Genomic DNA, 14,953 nt, shown 5'->3' on the forward strand with positions numbered 1-14,953 from the left:
CGATCACTGTTCTTCCACTCAACCTATATATCAACAGTGATGCCCCACTGGGCTCTTTCCTATCTCCCACTTTCTTCCTGTTATTCATCAATGATTTTCTCTCCACAACAAACTGTCTTATCCACACGTACGCTAATGACTCTACTCTGTATTATTTGTTTTCTTTCAACAGAAGACCGTCTCAACAGGAATTCCTAGACTCCAGACTGAAGGCTACAGAACGCTTAACCTCAGACCTTGCTATCATTTCTGACTGGGGTAGGAGGAACTTCGTATGCTTCAACACGTCGAAAACTCAATTTCTCCACCTATCAGCTGGCCACAATCTTCCCAACACCTATCCCCTATTCTTCGACAACACTCAGCTGTCACCTGCACTAAACACCCTCGATCTATCCTTAACTCAAAATATTAACTGGAAACTTCACATCTCCTTTCCGACTAAATCAGCCTCCTGAGGAAATGGATGGACAGCGTGAGGGAAGACCTGAGAGGGAGAGGATTGACGGGAGAGAGTTATACCCGAGCTGCAAGGAGACGACTTGTCGGAAACGTTGACCCCGTATATAAACGGGAATTAAGGCTATTACTATTATTATTATCCTTATTAAACTTATTATTATTATTGTTATTATTATTATTATTATTATTATTATTATTATTATTATTATTATTATTATTATTATTATTATTATTATTATTATTATTATTATTATTATTATTATTATTATTATTATTATTATTATTATTATTATTATTATTATTATTATTATTATTATTATTGTTGTTGTTGTTATTATCATTATCATTATTATTACTATTATTATCATTATTCTTTTTTTTTTCTTTTCTTTTTTTGCCGGTCCGGCACATGCCGCACGGTTTAGCATTACATTGACGCTTATGGGTGTATTCACACGGGGCCGGAGCGGCAGTCTTGCCGTTCCTGCAGCCGCACCCTGCCGTACTGCCAGCAAGACCGCAACGGCAGAAATGCCGCACAGCGGTTTCGGTGGCCATGTGTTGCTATGGGCGCGTTCACACATGTGGTGTTTGCCGCGTGCGGCGAGGGAGAGTTGTCTGTCAACACTGGGAGGAAAGGCACGTGACCACTTTGTCTGCATCATTGGAAAAGCTGGTATGCACTATATTTTCAATCTTATGAACTTTCAATTAATGTATATTGAAAATGTAAGTGTCTTACTTATTAATTCTGTATACCTCTGTACAACAAACATCTGCATTTAAATTTCAAGATTATGGCTAATTTAAATTACCATGACACGGAGCTGTTGATCTCCGAGATTGAAAGACAGCCTGGTTTGTGAGATCCCTCAAGAGAAAATTACAAATATGACTGAAGGAGATACCGAAGTGGATGCGGCAGGCACCGCACCTGACCATGGATGTCCTGGTGCCATGCGGCCGCCGTGCGGCATGTGCCGGACCGGCAAAAATCGTTCGTGTGAAAGGGGCCTCAAGGGGGGACAGTAACCATCCTAGTCAACGGAAAGAATCCGGCCTGAGCGGGCTCGAACCGCCGCCCTGTCAGACCGTGAAGCCTGGCAGCGCAGCGCTCTACTAGTTGCGCCCAGTATGTGTGTGTGTGTGTGTGTGTGTGTGTGTGTGTGTGTGTTTTCTCAGCTGCCCGAATATGTACACCGACTATTCACCAATTCTGATGGTCTTGAGATGAAAGAACGATTTGTTTTACTAATCAGAAGTAACAAAGTTTTAACACATGAAAAGACAAAAAATAATGTTCTAAACAATAAATGAAAATTCACAATAACAGAAAAAATACTTATATAAAATTTGAAGGACGGGATCAGGTCCTTTTCATTGTGCGAAAAGGGATGTTAGATGATCAATAATTTCTAGGAATGCTTCTTCTGTTGATAAAGTAATTTTCTCATGCTAATCATGCAACTGAACAGTATTTTGGTATGTGATTCAACTTCTTTCAACAGAAGACACTCTCAACAGAAATTACAAGACTCTAGACTGGAGGCTGCAGAACGCTTAACCTCAGACCTTACTATCATATCTGACTGGGGTAAAAGGAACCTTGTGTCCTTCAATGCCTCAAAAACTTAATTTCTCCACTTATCAACTCGACACAATCTTCCAAACACCTATCCCCAATTCTTCGATAACACTCAGCTGTCACCTTCTTCATCACTAAATATCTTCGGTCTATCCTTAGCTCAAAATCTCAACTGGGAACTTCACATCTCTTCTCTCACTAAATCAGCTTCCTCGAGGTTGGGAGTTCTATATCGTCTCCGCCAGTTCTTCTCCCTCGCATAGATGCTTCCCATTTATAAGGGCCTTGTCCGCCCTCGTATGAAGTACGGATCTCACGTGTGGGGGGGCTCCACTCACACAGCTCTTCTGGACAGAGTGGAGTCTAAGGCTCTTCGTCTCATCAGCTCTCCTCCTCTTACTGATAGTCTTCTACCTCTTAAATTCCGCCGCCATGTTGCATCTCTTTCTATCTTCTATAGATATTTTCATGCTGACTGCTCTTCTGAACTTGCTAACTGCATGCCTCCCCCCTCCCGCAGCCCCGCAGCACACGACTTTCTACTCATGTTCATCCCTATACTGTCCAAACCCCTAATGCAAGAGTCAACCATGCAGTATCTCCATTCTTTCTTTCCCTACACTGGTAAACTCTGGAACAGCCTTCCTTCGTCTGTATTTCCTCCTGCCTATGACTTGACCTCTTTTAAGAATTTATTAAGACACCTCTCTACCCGAAATTGACCTCTCTTTTGGCTATTCTTTACTCTTATCTCATATGGGAGCGGCGAGTAACGGGCTTTTTTTGTCTCTTTTTGTTGCCCTTGAGCCCTCTCCTTTGTTGTAAAAAAAAAAAAAAAATCTCTACTGAAAACTTAAATGCTTTGAAGTTCCTGATACAGGACATCAGGTTAGACAGGGCCACGCTCTTACCGACACCCAGAGATGTGGCTGGAAAAGGGCTGACCTCCAGCGAGGAACAATGTCACGACGGTGATGATGATGTTGGAGAGGGCTCTGGCGAGGAACAATGTCACGACGGTGATGATGATGTTGGAGAGGGCTCTGGCGAGGAACAATGTCATGACGGTGATGATGATATTACACGTCGGGGTCACTTAAACAATATTTAACGTTTCTTTGCAGTGTGCGCACCAGTGGATTATAGGGCATTTGTACTCATTGGGCTTTCTAAATACCAACAGTGGAAAATCAAGGTCATCCAGAACTAGACCATGATCTTGTTTTGAGCACCAGGCTGAGCCAGCGCCTCCGTCATGGATAGCGAGTTTTGGCTGCTGCCACTGACAACCAGGGACCACCTGATCGTTTCCTATTGGGTGGCCAAGATCCTTCGACAGGAACAAGCGACGAGGGACCACAGCGTTGAAGCAGCTTCACCGCGTCTGCGTTTTGGTGATGCCATCAGCGCTTTCCTCGATACAGGGCTGGTGCCGCGAGGAAAAAAGGACCACCGATCCTGACTATGTTATAGCAAAACCTTGGGAGCCAACACCGTTGGGGGTTTTCATCACAGTCCTGCCAGCCAGAAAGATGCAGAGCTACAACAGCATGAGCTGAGGGCGATGAGGCGTACTAACATCCCGGGCTGTTGCTGCCCTACCCCCGCCAAAAAAAAACAAAAAACTCCGCACTAACGGCTGACGCAAGTTGCTCCTAAATTCTCCAGGCCCTTGAGCTGCCTCCTTTGTTGTAAAAAAAAAAAAAAAGGTGCTGAATAACTATAGGCGTGAGGTATATGCATCCAGGTCACTACTGTCTGTTGATCCTATCTGGCGCATGCACAAGAGTGGCAGGCTGTTCTGCAGTTGTTGTTGTTGCTTTTATTTGTAATCAAACAAATGGGATGTAAACCATAAAAACGCTTGACGAACATCAAACTTAAAAGAAAAAACGTTCTTTCACGCCCAATCTGCCTTTTGCCAACAGCGAGGCTGTAGCTCCGATCACATCTCTCTTCTGCACCTTTGCCTTCGAGGACAGATTACGCGAATAGCACAGTGAAAAACGCCCAGGAGGCTGGTAGAGGCTCCGTCTCCTTTTCTCTGTTGATATACATTGTTGTGACCGCCATGCCTTGCCATTCGCCAAACTCATTTGCAAAGGGTAAGTGTTTGTAGGATTTTTACGTCTTGCGGAAAGATATTGTGTTGTTTTAGACTAGTATGTATGCCGTGCGGTAGTTTGTATTTTCCGTCTGCTGTCACTCACCGATCCTCACTTATGTAGCCAAGATTTATTTTGTTCATTAACGTTGGTAAGCTAATCAGGTATCATTCTCGTCGAGTGCTGTTATTTGTATAAGAGTGCGAGTCATACTTGGCTCTTGAATCATGTTCATCGTTTATGCGCACTATTTATCTATTCCAAGCTTACATTTCTTCGTCGGTAATCTGTCGTGTGTTCCCATGCTACAGTATGCCGGATTGACATGAGACTTTTGTTTTGTTTATCAATGTTTGTTCCCATTTCATGGCATCTCATTTCTTCATTGTATCCCGTTTCACGTAAATTAAGTTAATTAATAAAGTGTTCAAAATTATTACAGTGATATTTTTAACACTTTTGATTCTCTAACTTTGTGTCTCAAGTGACGGTGAGCCTGCATTGAAATAATCCATTTTCTAGGTACCGTCACACACACACACACACACACACACACACACACACGAGGGGTAGGAGGTGGCTGAGTGGTAGCGTGCTGGGCCCACATTCACCGCGTGATGGACGACGTGGGTTCGAATCCCCACGTTACCACCTCGGATTTTTCAGTCACCGCCGAGTGGCTTAAAACTACCCACATGCTGTCCTGAAGACCACCCATCAACCCGGACTCTAGAGCAAACCGTCCAAGTGAATCAAGAAGGAGTTCCGGGGGGCAGCATGAGCCAAGAGAAGATGGCGCCACTATAAACACTTGCCTGCGCCATGACGGGCTGGGGCCGAGTACCATTCAGATCCCTCAAGAGAGCCTACCGGCGCTATAGGCGTACACGTAAGACACACACACACACACACACACACACACACACCGCTCCGCTGGCTTAACTGGTTCGAGCGCTGCTTTGCAAGTCTTCACAGCCTGACAGGCGGCGGTTCGAGCCCCGCTCAGGCCGGATTCTTTCCGTTGACTAGGAGTGGTTATTGTCCCCCCTTGAGCAAGGGGAATGGGGTGTGTGGTGTGTGAGGTCCTGGCAGTGCCCAGAGATCGACTATAAAGAGTACTTGCTCATGTCGGGAGGGTAAGTGCTGGCGATTGCGAGTCCAATTCGTGATCAGGTAGTGGTGAATTACACACACACACACACACACACACACACACACTAACACAACTAAACAAACAAATAATCAACAAACAAACATGCACACATGCACACATACACAATCACACATGGGAAGATGGTGCCCGAGTAATTAGCGCACGTGATTACGAAGACCTGGGTTTTAGTTCTGCCTCAACTAGCTGGCAATATGCAACCATCGCAAACGGTCGAGGACAAAACACGTGCTGCCTAGATGCCCACCAATTAATCCTAGCTTCAGCTTTTTAGAGAAGTAGGAGCACCGAGGAGATGCATTAAATAAGCAAAGACTGCTACAGGAGCCGCATATCACGGCAGCCCACTCGCTCACTCTGCCAACAAGATGAAGCTATAAGGGAAAGCCTACCAGTGCTGTGTAAGAGAACAGATAAAATATCGTAAAATTATTAGTAATATACTTTAAAAAAGGGGTATTATTTAAACAAGTAATATGAGATTTATCATAATAAATAATATATTACATGACGAAGAACAACAACAGCATCTAGCAAATTAGTTACAAACAGAATAACATGAACAAAAGCAACATGACTTATAGTAACAACAACGACACCAATTGCCAGACAGCAACAATTGCAGCACATGAAGAAATCAAAGACCAAATAACAGAGAATAATTAAAAAGAAAAAGGGAGCAATAAATTCAGCAGTAATAATGTAAGGCCTCATGAAGTTATTGAATATTTGAAAATTATCCTTGACCTATATTCCTTTCTTCTTCGAAGCTGAATTGACCATTGCTGCATTTTTCCTTATATGTGAAAAAAAAATAAAAATAAATTGTAGGTAAACGTCAGAAATGTTCATTTTATTATTAATTCATCTTATTTTCTTGTCTGTAGGCCTCAAGCTGGCTCTAACCTCATTTCAATACTTTACTAAACCGGTATATACTTCTTGCGATATACGTAAATAATGCCTTTATGATAATGATCAAGGCAACGTGTAATAATAATTAATAGACATTAGCAATATTAATAACAATAGTAACAAAAGTAATAATAGAAATAATAAAGTGAAGCAATAATTATATTTATGATAATGATAACAATAATAACAATAATAATAATAATAATAATAATAATAATAATAATAATAATAATAATAATAATAATAATAATAATAATAATAATAATAATAATAATAATAATAATAATAATAATAATAATAATAAAAACAATAACAATGATAATAATAATAATAATAATAATAATAATAATAATAATAATAATAATAATAATAATAATGAAAATAACGATAATAGTAATAACAATAATAATAATGATACTACTACTACTACTACTACTACTACTACTAATAATAATAATAATAATAATAATAATAATAATAATAATAATAATAATAATATTAATAATAATGATAATAATATAATAGTAATAATATTATTAGTATTAATAACATGGAGGTAATAAGGGTGGAGAGGCCCATAGCGCCGAGCGCGCTTTACTGGTGAGTGCAGCCAGTTTTCCTGTCAAATCTGCCGTCATATTGTTGAAGCCGTGAGGTACGAATACGAGGGTGGAGCGCGCCTAACATGGAGAGCGCTTGCCCTTAGAGTACCGCATCCATGGAGTACCGTAATGTTTTTATTTTCTCTTTCTACTGTTTTCCAGCACTTGAACATGCAGACGTATGAAATAAAAATAATTTCGTAATTTATTACTGTAAATATACTGTAACAGGTAAAAAAGTAATGTACATGATATCCAAGACACGCTGTAATGTATTCATGATCACCAAGAAATGCAGTGAGGACAATAATTCATCACCAAGATGTGCGGTCTCCTTTACATATACAAGTCAGAAAATTGTAAGCGGCAAGCATGTACTGCCAGTCTGCCACTCGACCACACCAAGACAGAATCCTTGACATATCGCGAGTGAGAACATTATCAATTCTCTGTCTATCCTGAGGGGAAAGAATTACTGCATATATAGAGGTGTCGTCAGCATATGCAACCATATTAGACTCAATTGCACACCACATGTTAAGTGTATAAATAATAAAAAGAAGGGGTCCCAGGACACTACCTTGGGGAACACCAGATAGAACTGGACTAAAAGAACTGCAACAGCCATCACCAGTCACACGTTGCCTTCTCTCAGTTAGAAACTCGGAAAGAACTTGAAGGAAACGGCCTCCAATTCCGAGAGATCTGACTAATGGTAGAAGTAATATTAATATTTACAATCATAGCAACTAATTTGTTATTTTTGTTAGAGAAAATAAAAAAAACTCAAATAATTATCAGGAAAACACGGAAATCGTCTCATTGAACTCGTCAAATTTTACTTACTTACAAATACTAATTGCTTATCAAGATACATGTTTATTCACAAACCACAAACATCTCAGTCGCCTCTATGAAATATGCAGTCACCCTGAAAATCACCTTTTTCTTCTAAATCACTTGAACTAGTTCCTCAACAAGACATATTTACGGACACACAAGACCGCAAGAACGTCAGTCGCTTTTGTGAAACTCGTACGGGAACTCTGAAACTTTAACTGGCTGACGCCTGAGACCCGAAGACTGATCACTATTTTCGCCTTGTCTTCTCTCAGATAGGAAGACCTGCGGTTCTTCCTTTCTGTAAGGGTGAGGAACGTCAGAAGTGGCAATTTCCTGCGCGTATGGATGTTGTGAAGTACTCTGGTCAGAACTTCCATGGACTAAGGCATCGTTAGAATCCCTATCATGTTGTGGATACCAGTGAAGTTCCTTTTCTTGATACTCGTCAGTGTTTTGTGAATGAGGCTGACTTTCATAATGTTGGTCTTGTGCATTTTGGGGATATTCATAATTCTCGACATATGCCTGATTTTCGTATGCTACTTTTGGGTACTCGTGCACCTCATCGTTGCTCTGGTAGTGGAAGGAAGGATTAGGGTCGTGCTGGAAGATGCTAGAGTCGTGGTGGGAATCCTGGTGTTGTTGTGGGAGGCGACGTCGAGCCACATGATTTGTGCCTTCCCTGTAGAAGTTTGGGTCATCCTGTTCGCCCATGCCTTGCACCAGCTGTCCGAAAATGCGCACCGACTCCTCACCAATCCTGTTGATCCTGGGATGAAAGGAAGACTCGTTTCATTTATCTTAAATGGCAAAGCTACATATCACATGAAAGGGCACAAAATAAGAGACAATAAATAAATATTTATATACACACCCCAAAAAAGAATAGTTTTTTCTTTGCAAACGGGACTTTAATTTTTATTTTTATTTTGAAAAAAAAAAATGTACTGTCAGTTATTTCAAGAATGATGCACTACTTGGAATTTATGTTTTCTCCTGCTAAGTTTGCAACTGTAATAAATTATTTCGGTATGTACTGGAGCCCTAAAACCTCTGTTGAGAAGTTCAAAGCGCTGAAGTTCAATTTGTGCCACCTCAATGCATTATTACGCATGACTGGACAAGCTACTATCAGCACCTAGAGTTGTGGGAGGAAGATACCTGATTTTTACGACACACGTCAGCTACTGGAGGAGGAGGGGTCTGGCGAGGACCAGAGTCATGAGGGCGATGATGATAATGCACGCCGAGGTGATAAATATCGCAGCAACGCTGTCCTATCTGTAGATTGCTCGCGTGCCGGTTAATCATAGAGCACCCATTCTCGTCGCGCTCTCATAAGATTAGCAATGGAAGATCGAGGCCATCCAAATCCAGGCCATAGGATCATGGAGGAGCACTCGGCTGGACCGGTGCTGACGTCATGCGGATCGAGACCTGGCTGGTACCACTGGCTGCCAAAGTCCAAAAGATCAGCAGAATTCTTCGGCAAGAAAGGGAGACCACGGCGTTTACCCAGCTTCACTGTGTTCGCGTTTTGTTGATATCACCAGCGCCTTGCTCGATGCACGCACAACTGCTGCTGCTAGGAGTAGGTACCAGATCACCCTATCCCTGATTACGTTATGCCCTTGGGAGACAACATCGGTACGTAAAGACTGTGATCACTGATCTCCCAGCCAGCAGGACACATTACACTCACCTGGAAATACAAACAGCACTAGATGGTGACGGTGGCGGGAACTAGCGTCTCAGTCTGAAGCCCAAACACAACAGAACTTAAAACCTGTGCCAACTGGTCTTAAATTCTCCCGGTGTTGAATAAGAATAGACTTGATGAATACTTGTCCAGGGCACTGCAGTATACTACATCAAACCTATGTTGATCTAGGGGACACGACGAGAGCGGCAGCGATCAGTGACGGAGAAATGCTGTGCTGTTCTGAAGAACACTTGACCAATATTCGGCTCTGCAGACCAACTCGGTACTCAGCCACGTGGGTATGAAAAGAAACGAGGCTAGCAACGAGGCCGTCGGACCAGCAACGTGCTGCCAAGTGTGCAATACACTGAGGATAAACTTGCTGCTGACCAAAATTTGAACACTATCACCGCCTCACCGGTATATAGAGACGATCTGTCAACACGTTGCCTGGTACGCCAGTCTCCGTCCACCAGCCATGGACTACAAGCTTCGCACCTACTTTTCAGAGCTAACTGTGTCCTGCTGCTCCGTCTGAGGCTGCGTTATAGCACAATGAATAAACATTGGGACTGATTATATGACAGCTTGTGTGATTACTGCGACGAGCCGGTCACCCACTCGCCCACTATATACGTAACCAATGAGTCATGCAAAGGAACGTCAGAGGCAGGAAGCCGCCAGTGGCTCAAGTGAGAAAGCAAGGGCCACTCATATTGCAAATTTCAGCAGCCCCACCACGATGATCATGACTTCTACGCACTAACGATGGGCGGCACCAAATAACTCACCCCACCAGTTAAGATGAGGAAGTTATATGAGGAACACCACCAGCCGTGGCGGGCTCAAAGCTACTCATCTTTCCCACGTAAATACTGATGTAAATAAATTTATATAATGTGTTTGAGAAAAAAAAATACTGATCTGAAGAAAGAACAGGATTTTCGTTACAAGGATTTTTTCTTAATCAAGGGAAGGATATGCGTGCGTACGTGGAGATGGTCAGATATCGAACAAATTGTATTTATAGCTACCTGCTATAACGATAGATAATTTAGCTTCTTTTGTTTTCTATTCTAGTAAGTTAATAAAACAATTGGAAATCGAAGGGAAGAAACTGAATAAACTGATGGAAGGCAGAGATGGTGGTTGGGTGCTCAGCCTGAGGGCGCGGTGTCCTGGAGGACCAGGATTCAAGTCCCGCACTCCGCTACAAGCTGACAATTTACACTCTTCACCGATTGACATAAGACTCTCCAAATCCTATCCTGATGATCATTTATCAGCCCGAACTCTAGCCGAACTCTCTTAAGAGGATTAAGTGGTGCTCTTGGGGCAGCATAAGCCAAGCATGAATGGCGCCACCTTAAAAACAAACAAACTTGCCAGCGACACTATCAAAATGGGACCTACCAACAAGCCCCATCATGAAAACCTACAAGCGGTATAGGCAAAACTTTAAAAAAAAGTCGTATATAGGTTATGCTAACACTTGTGTTAACAGTGGTATATACCTAAACTATAAAAGTGAATGCCCTCAGAGATACACAAACATCATAACTACAAAATTTCCTCCTCTTGGCTGCACTTCCATAACAGCATAAATATCTGAAAGCAAGCATTCATAAATAATGGCTACCCTAACATAAACTTAACAACATACTTCATAGATACCTGAACAAAATCACAGCTTGTGAACCACCTACTACTACTACTACTACAGTTGAAAATCAATCAGATATTCATAGCATTTATTACCTAAAGCAATATGCACCTGCCATTAAAACGGATGAAAGAATTTTAAAATAATTAATAACTAACAAAACAGAATAGATCAATGTCTGTTCTAGAGTTTCTCAGTCAACAGGGATGAAAGAATAAAGATGATGCTAACTCTAGGATTGTAAATTAACCAGCATAGGGATGGGCCTGAGTAGAAATTTATGGGTTTTGGAATTGTTATAGTAATCTCACCAGCTATAGTATTAAGATAATAGTTTACTACCAGAGATATCGGTAAATCAATGTATTAAAAATACTCACTCATCCAAATTCACATATTCATAGCCATCCTTAGACACTCTTCTGGTGCCTTGGCGACGGTTAAGGGCGAAGATCGGTTGGTAGCGAGGAGGCGGGGCATCGTCGTGGTGGAGATTGGGGGCCTCGGCGTGGGGGCCAGGAGCACCAGGGTGGGGGTGACTCCCATCTTCAAAGTACTGCTTTGGCACTGACCCACTTTCGCTATGGTCGAAGCCAGGATAGTACTGAAATGAATAATGATTATGAACGTAATGACGATGTATAAGATGAGTTCATAATGGTGGTGCTGACGGTGGTAATGTCAGGGGTGGAAGTGATAAATATGATCTTGATTATTATAAATGGCAAAAAGACAATGCGTGTTTTCCGTGGAGGGCACTGGTCTAATACGGAGTCGACTTTGGCGTAGAACATCTCCTCTTCAGTTTCACGCATCTCGGTAGGAGCGTACACCGCAACAAGAGACATGAAGCCCAGTGTGTGCTTCAGCCTTTCTCGCATTATACGCTCATCAAGCGAAGCAACTTCAACCACGAATGGCAGCAGTTGGCTGGAGATGCCCATAGCTACCCCCTTGAGACGGAAGGCATTGCTCATGCCGGACCCCTCACTGATCTCGTCACTGCCAGGCCTCCTTGTCTCAGAGAGTGCCACTATGTCCACCCTCAGCCTTCTGAGCTCATTTGATAGCTAGGGCATTCGATCATCGTCCGAGAGGCTCCGGACGTTCCAGGAGCCCACACGCAGAACCCTCCGAAGGTTAACCCCGGGCCTGGTTCTGATGGTAGGAGCAGTCTCTGCACCACCCCGGCCACCCCCAAAACAAAAAGATGGGATAATGATAATATTAATAATAAAAACAATAATAATAATAATAATAATAATAATAATAATAATAATAATAACAATAATAACAATAATAATCATATTAATAATGATAATAATGATAATAATAATAATAATGATAACGATAATAATAATAATAATAATAATAATAATAAGAAGAAGAAGAAGAAGAAGAAGAAGAAGAACAAAAACAAGAACAAGAACAAGAATAATAATGATAATAATAATAACAATAGTAATGATGATAATATAAATGACACTAACAATGATATTAATAATAATAATAATAATAAGAATAAGAATAAGAATAAGAATAATATTCGTTGATTAAACAAGCCAGTACTCCAGCCACATGAGAGGCGCATAATGTTTTCGCGCAGACCCCCGCATGGGATGGGTTGGGGAAGGCAGCATAATTTTTTAGTGGAAAGTGAAATGCATAGATTTGCATGAATGTTTTTGGGGTAATACTATGATACTTATATACATGCGTAGAAGTTTTTAAGGACGAAAAAATTAAATGAATGGAAAAACATATATTCTACAAATTACTTGCCCTTTTCCCTGCTTTCGAGAGACTACTGCTCAAATATTTACCGTGTAATATTTTTAAATTACGCATTACTGATGAAGTTAATCCATCAAAAATATTTTTTGCCACCAATTTTTCTATATTATACCTTTCCTGTGACGAAAAAATTCGTAAAGTCTACAAGTGTTTTGATGCAGCTAAGACAATCTATAAAAACAGTTGTTAAACAATATTTGCATTAATTATTTCAAAGACTTTTTCAGCAAAATTCGCAGAAAATGTATTAACAAACATAACAACATATTCAAGTAAATGACAAAATCCAACGATTAAGTATTATTGTAAAGGTCAATAACTTGCATTTGAGAAAACGTGATTAAAAGCTGACTGATGCAAACTCCTCATTCAGCTTTCCGAACGCTTCACCTTTTTTTTTTTTTTTTTAAATAACAGTTTATTTTTTTATTATTTCCATCTATTTCAAATCTTCTCCTCTGATTAAATATTAACTTTCTATTTATGATAGTATATCAACAGTCATGCTTCTCCAATCTTTTGTATTGACCATTTCAACCTCCTTACCTCTCCACCGTACTCTCCGCCTGGATGTTCATATCGTTGGTAGTAGTTATCAGCCCAGGCTTCGGCAACTGGGTCAGATGAGCGAAACCATCCGAACAGCTCACTCAAGCTTGGCAGGCCTGACCATCCTTCTGCGCCGGTACGCCTATTTAGAAATAATGGTCAGTGAATGAGGGAAAACACGTAGAGTAAATAATGAAATTTGTTGTAACTGAAATGCAGATGTTAGTTGGGGGAATGATGAGGCTAAAGAAGAAAGAAGGAGGAGGAGGAGGAGAAGAGGTAAGAGGTAAGAGAGGAGTGAGATGGTAGCGAAGATGGGGTAGGAAGGAAAGGAAGGGAAAGGAAAGGAAAAAAGGAGGTGGAGAAGGAGGAGTACAAAGGATTACAAAGGAAAATAAACAGCAACAGACCTCTTGGTCCTAACTAGGCTGGGGTTTTTTTGTTTTTGTTTTTTACAATAAAGGAGACAGCTCAAGGGCACAAAAAAAAGAAAACAATAATAAAAAAAAAGCCCGCTACTCGCTGCTCCCAAAAAAGAATCAAAAGTGGCCGAAAGAAAGGTCAATTGTTGCTACCATCTACTCTAATCTACGAGTCAGAGACACAGGACAGCAAATGTGAAGGCGCCCCCACTCCCACCAGTCCCTTCAGCCGAGGCTGGCATGAAAAGGAAAAATACCATGTAGTATAGAAAAACTACAATGGAGTTTTATATTGACAGAAGGAAGATCATACACGACTACTAAGCTAACACTACTTTCTGTTAGACCGGAGCAAAATAACGGATGTTAAGGTTAGCTTCTAAATATTTGTCTTGTCAGTTTTTGAACGTGCAAATAGTTTCGCTTTCGACGACGTTTTGAGGCAGACCATTCCATACATTGATGACACAGTTAAAGAAGAAATGCTTTGAATCATTTGAGTTGAAACGCTTCCTCGTTATTTTGTATCCATTGTTTCTTGTTATGCTTGATTGAGAGACTGTAAAATAATCATGGACATTAACGTTATCGAATCCCTTGAACATTTTAAACACTTCGATAAGGTCACCTCTTAGCCTGCGCTTTGATAAGCGGAATAAGTTCAATTCTTTAAGTCTGTCTTCGTACGGTTTATTTCGCAGTCCAGGGATCATTTTAGTAGCTCGACGCTGCACCATCTCGAGTTTATCTATATCTTTTCTGTAACAGGGAGACCAAAACTGAACGCAATACTCAAGATGTGGACGAACTAACGAATTGTACTGTGTTAATATTACTTTTTCTGATTCATGTTCAAATGTACAACCAATAAATCCGATCAGATTGTTGGCAGTTTTTACTACTTCTGTGCAATGTTGACTCGGTTTAAGATCGTTCGAAATTATTACTCCAAGATCTTTTTCTTTGCTGGCTTCAGAAAGGCGCACTCCGTTGATATGATAATGAATACAAACGTTTTTGATTCCGATATGCATAACCTTGCACTTTTCAATATTGAAATTCATTTGCCATGTTCGTGCCCAACTACTTAAACGTTCGAGATCAGCTTGTAAGTTTTCTTTATCCATTGTCGTAGTGACT

The 14,953-nt window shown here is 40.9% G+C and overlaps 1 protein-coding gene across 1 annotated transcript in view; it reads right to left on the reverse strand.

Moving 5' to 3' along the window:
* Nucleotides 1-6,795: 6,795 nt before the first annotated feature.
* LOC126982379 (uncharacterized) overlaps nucleotides 6,796-14,953 on the reverse strand; it is a 56,942-nt gene continuing 48,784 nt past the window's right edge. The window contains exons 4-6 of the mRNA XM_050834397.1: nucleotides 13,389-13,533; nucleotides 11,429-11,652; nucleotides 6,796-8,452 (exon numbers count right to left, since the gene is read on the reverse strand). Coding sequence (XP_050690354.1) covers nucleotides 7,855-8,452; nucleotides 11,429-11,652; nucleotides 13,389-13,533 — 967 coding nt within the window. The 3' untranslated portion in view covers nucleotides 6,796-7,854. The remainder of the gene's footprint in view (nucleotides 8,453-11,428; nucleotides 11,653-13,388; nucleotides 13,534-14,953) is intronic.

The sequence above is a fragment of the Eriocheir sinensis genome, chromosome 50 (genome assembly GCF_024679095.1).
Source record: "Eriocheir sinensis breed Jianghai 21 chromosome 50, ASM2467909v1, whole genome shotgun sequence".
In the NCBI taxonomy this organism is placed as follows: Eukaryota; Metazoa; Arthropoda; class Malacostraca; order Decapoda; family Varunidae; genus Eriocheir; species Eriocheir sinensis.